General features: G+C 37.0%; 1 protein-coding gene across 1 annotated transcript in view; it reads left to right on the top strand.

The window, feature by feature from the left end:
- The window catches only part of Enpp1 (ectonucleotide pyrophosphatase/phosphodiesterase 1), a 145,780-nt gene that overhangs the window by 104,184 nt on the left and 40,161 nt on the right, over nucleotides 1-1,435 (top strand). The window contains 1 exon segment of the mRNA XM_031380749.1: nucleotides 66-323. Within this exon segment, the coding sequence (XP_031236609.1) occupies nucleotides 66-323 (258 nt within the window).

The raw sequence follows: 1,435 nt of genomic DNA, 5'->3' as shown, positions 1-1,435 counted from the left end.
CTGTCACGTGCTTCTGTACAGACTACAACAAAGCTGTTGTTTACTCTGATGACGTATACCCAAAGAAGCTGGTGAACAATTACAGCTTCATTTTTGAAGAATCCCAAGCTTGTAAACGGCTCCTCAGAGTTTTAGGGATGCTACCCCAGTGCTGTAGGATTTTTAATCAGGATCAACTGTTGAATTATTCTTTCCACTCTGTTTTTCAATGTGTTCGTAAAATATTACATTTTGATACTGTTTGATTTAGACCACACTTTTACACTCTGTATTTAGAAGAACCAGATTCTTCCGGGCATTCACATGGACCAGTCAGCAGTGAGGTAAGTTCATTCTTATCTATAATCACTTCATTACACAGTATTCTTGAAATGGGCTTAAGAAAATTCTGTAAGGTACTATGACTTCTGGAAAGAACGGTGTTATGGTTTTTGGAAAGAATGTTCCATAAAGTTCTACTGTAACCAGAGAGAACAATTTATAGAAAACAAGAGCTGAGAGAACTGGTTTTGCTTACCTTTTTACAGTGCTACATTGAACTGTTGAATTAAATTGTCTTCAGCTCTGAATCTTTTATCCTTTCTTTTCATTCAAACCTGAGTGCTTTATGAGAAGTCTTTAAGTATCCAAGACTCCAAATTTCTGTGGAAATATCTTCTTCTTACTCTTCTTAGGAGACACTCTCCTGCCTGTGAACCAAACTTATAACTTAAGAGTGGGTTTTGGAAGCATGGAAGACACTATCAAAAGTGAAGAACCAGGCAAACAATAATTACCTCTGTGAGCTACTGTGACACTAGGGATGGGGACCAGTCACCTATGGAGTAAAGATAATAATGTGTCTTGTTGGACCTGTCATAATTTAGAAACATAGCCAGTTCCTGGCCATCGTCACCATAGCTTAAAGCAACACTTCTCCCTTTCTGAGTTCACATTACCATGCCATTCACATTCTTAGTGTGGCTTTATAATACATGAGGAAAAGAAAATGCCAGTAATCAGCTTACCCAAACTCATAACCCTTGGAATATCCATGTACAAAACAGATGTATTTTGTGAGGAAATAAGGGGTTCCATTCCTGAGAGTTGTAAGGTTTTTTTTTTTTCAAAGTAAATAGAACTACATGAAGCATTTATGGATTAAATTTAACCCCTTTGAAAGTCAGGAAACATTGTGCCCATACAGTGACCATTTAAATGATTAAAAAGTTCAAGATGAAGTTGATAGTGGGAAGTGAAATGCTAATTAAAATGGCATTGGCTTCGGCCTAGACACTGCATTCTTGAGTGCGCATTACTTTGGTTTAATCGAGTCTAGTCTGAATTTGATAATTGAATCTCAGGAAGGGACTAGCTAATGGTACCCCCAGAGTATATAGTTGAGTAAATATACAATCTGGACCATTCAACTCTTAATGATTGGCAGATGTTTTAT

This window comes from Mastomys coucha, unplaced genomic scaffold (genome assembly GCF_008632895.1).
Source record: "Mastomys coucha isolate ucsf_1 unplaced genomic scaffold, UCSF_Mcou_1 pScaffold2, whole genome shotgun sequence".
NCBI classification, from domain to species: domain Eukaryota; kingdom Metazoa; phylum Chordata; class Mammalia; order Rodentia; family Muridae; genus Mastomys; species Mastomys coucha.
The sequence above is the reverse complement of the archived record's forward strand: the minus strand, read 5'-3'. Positions and strand labels throughout refer to the sequence as shown.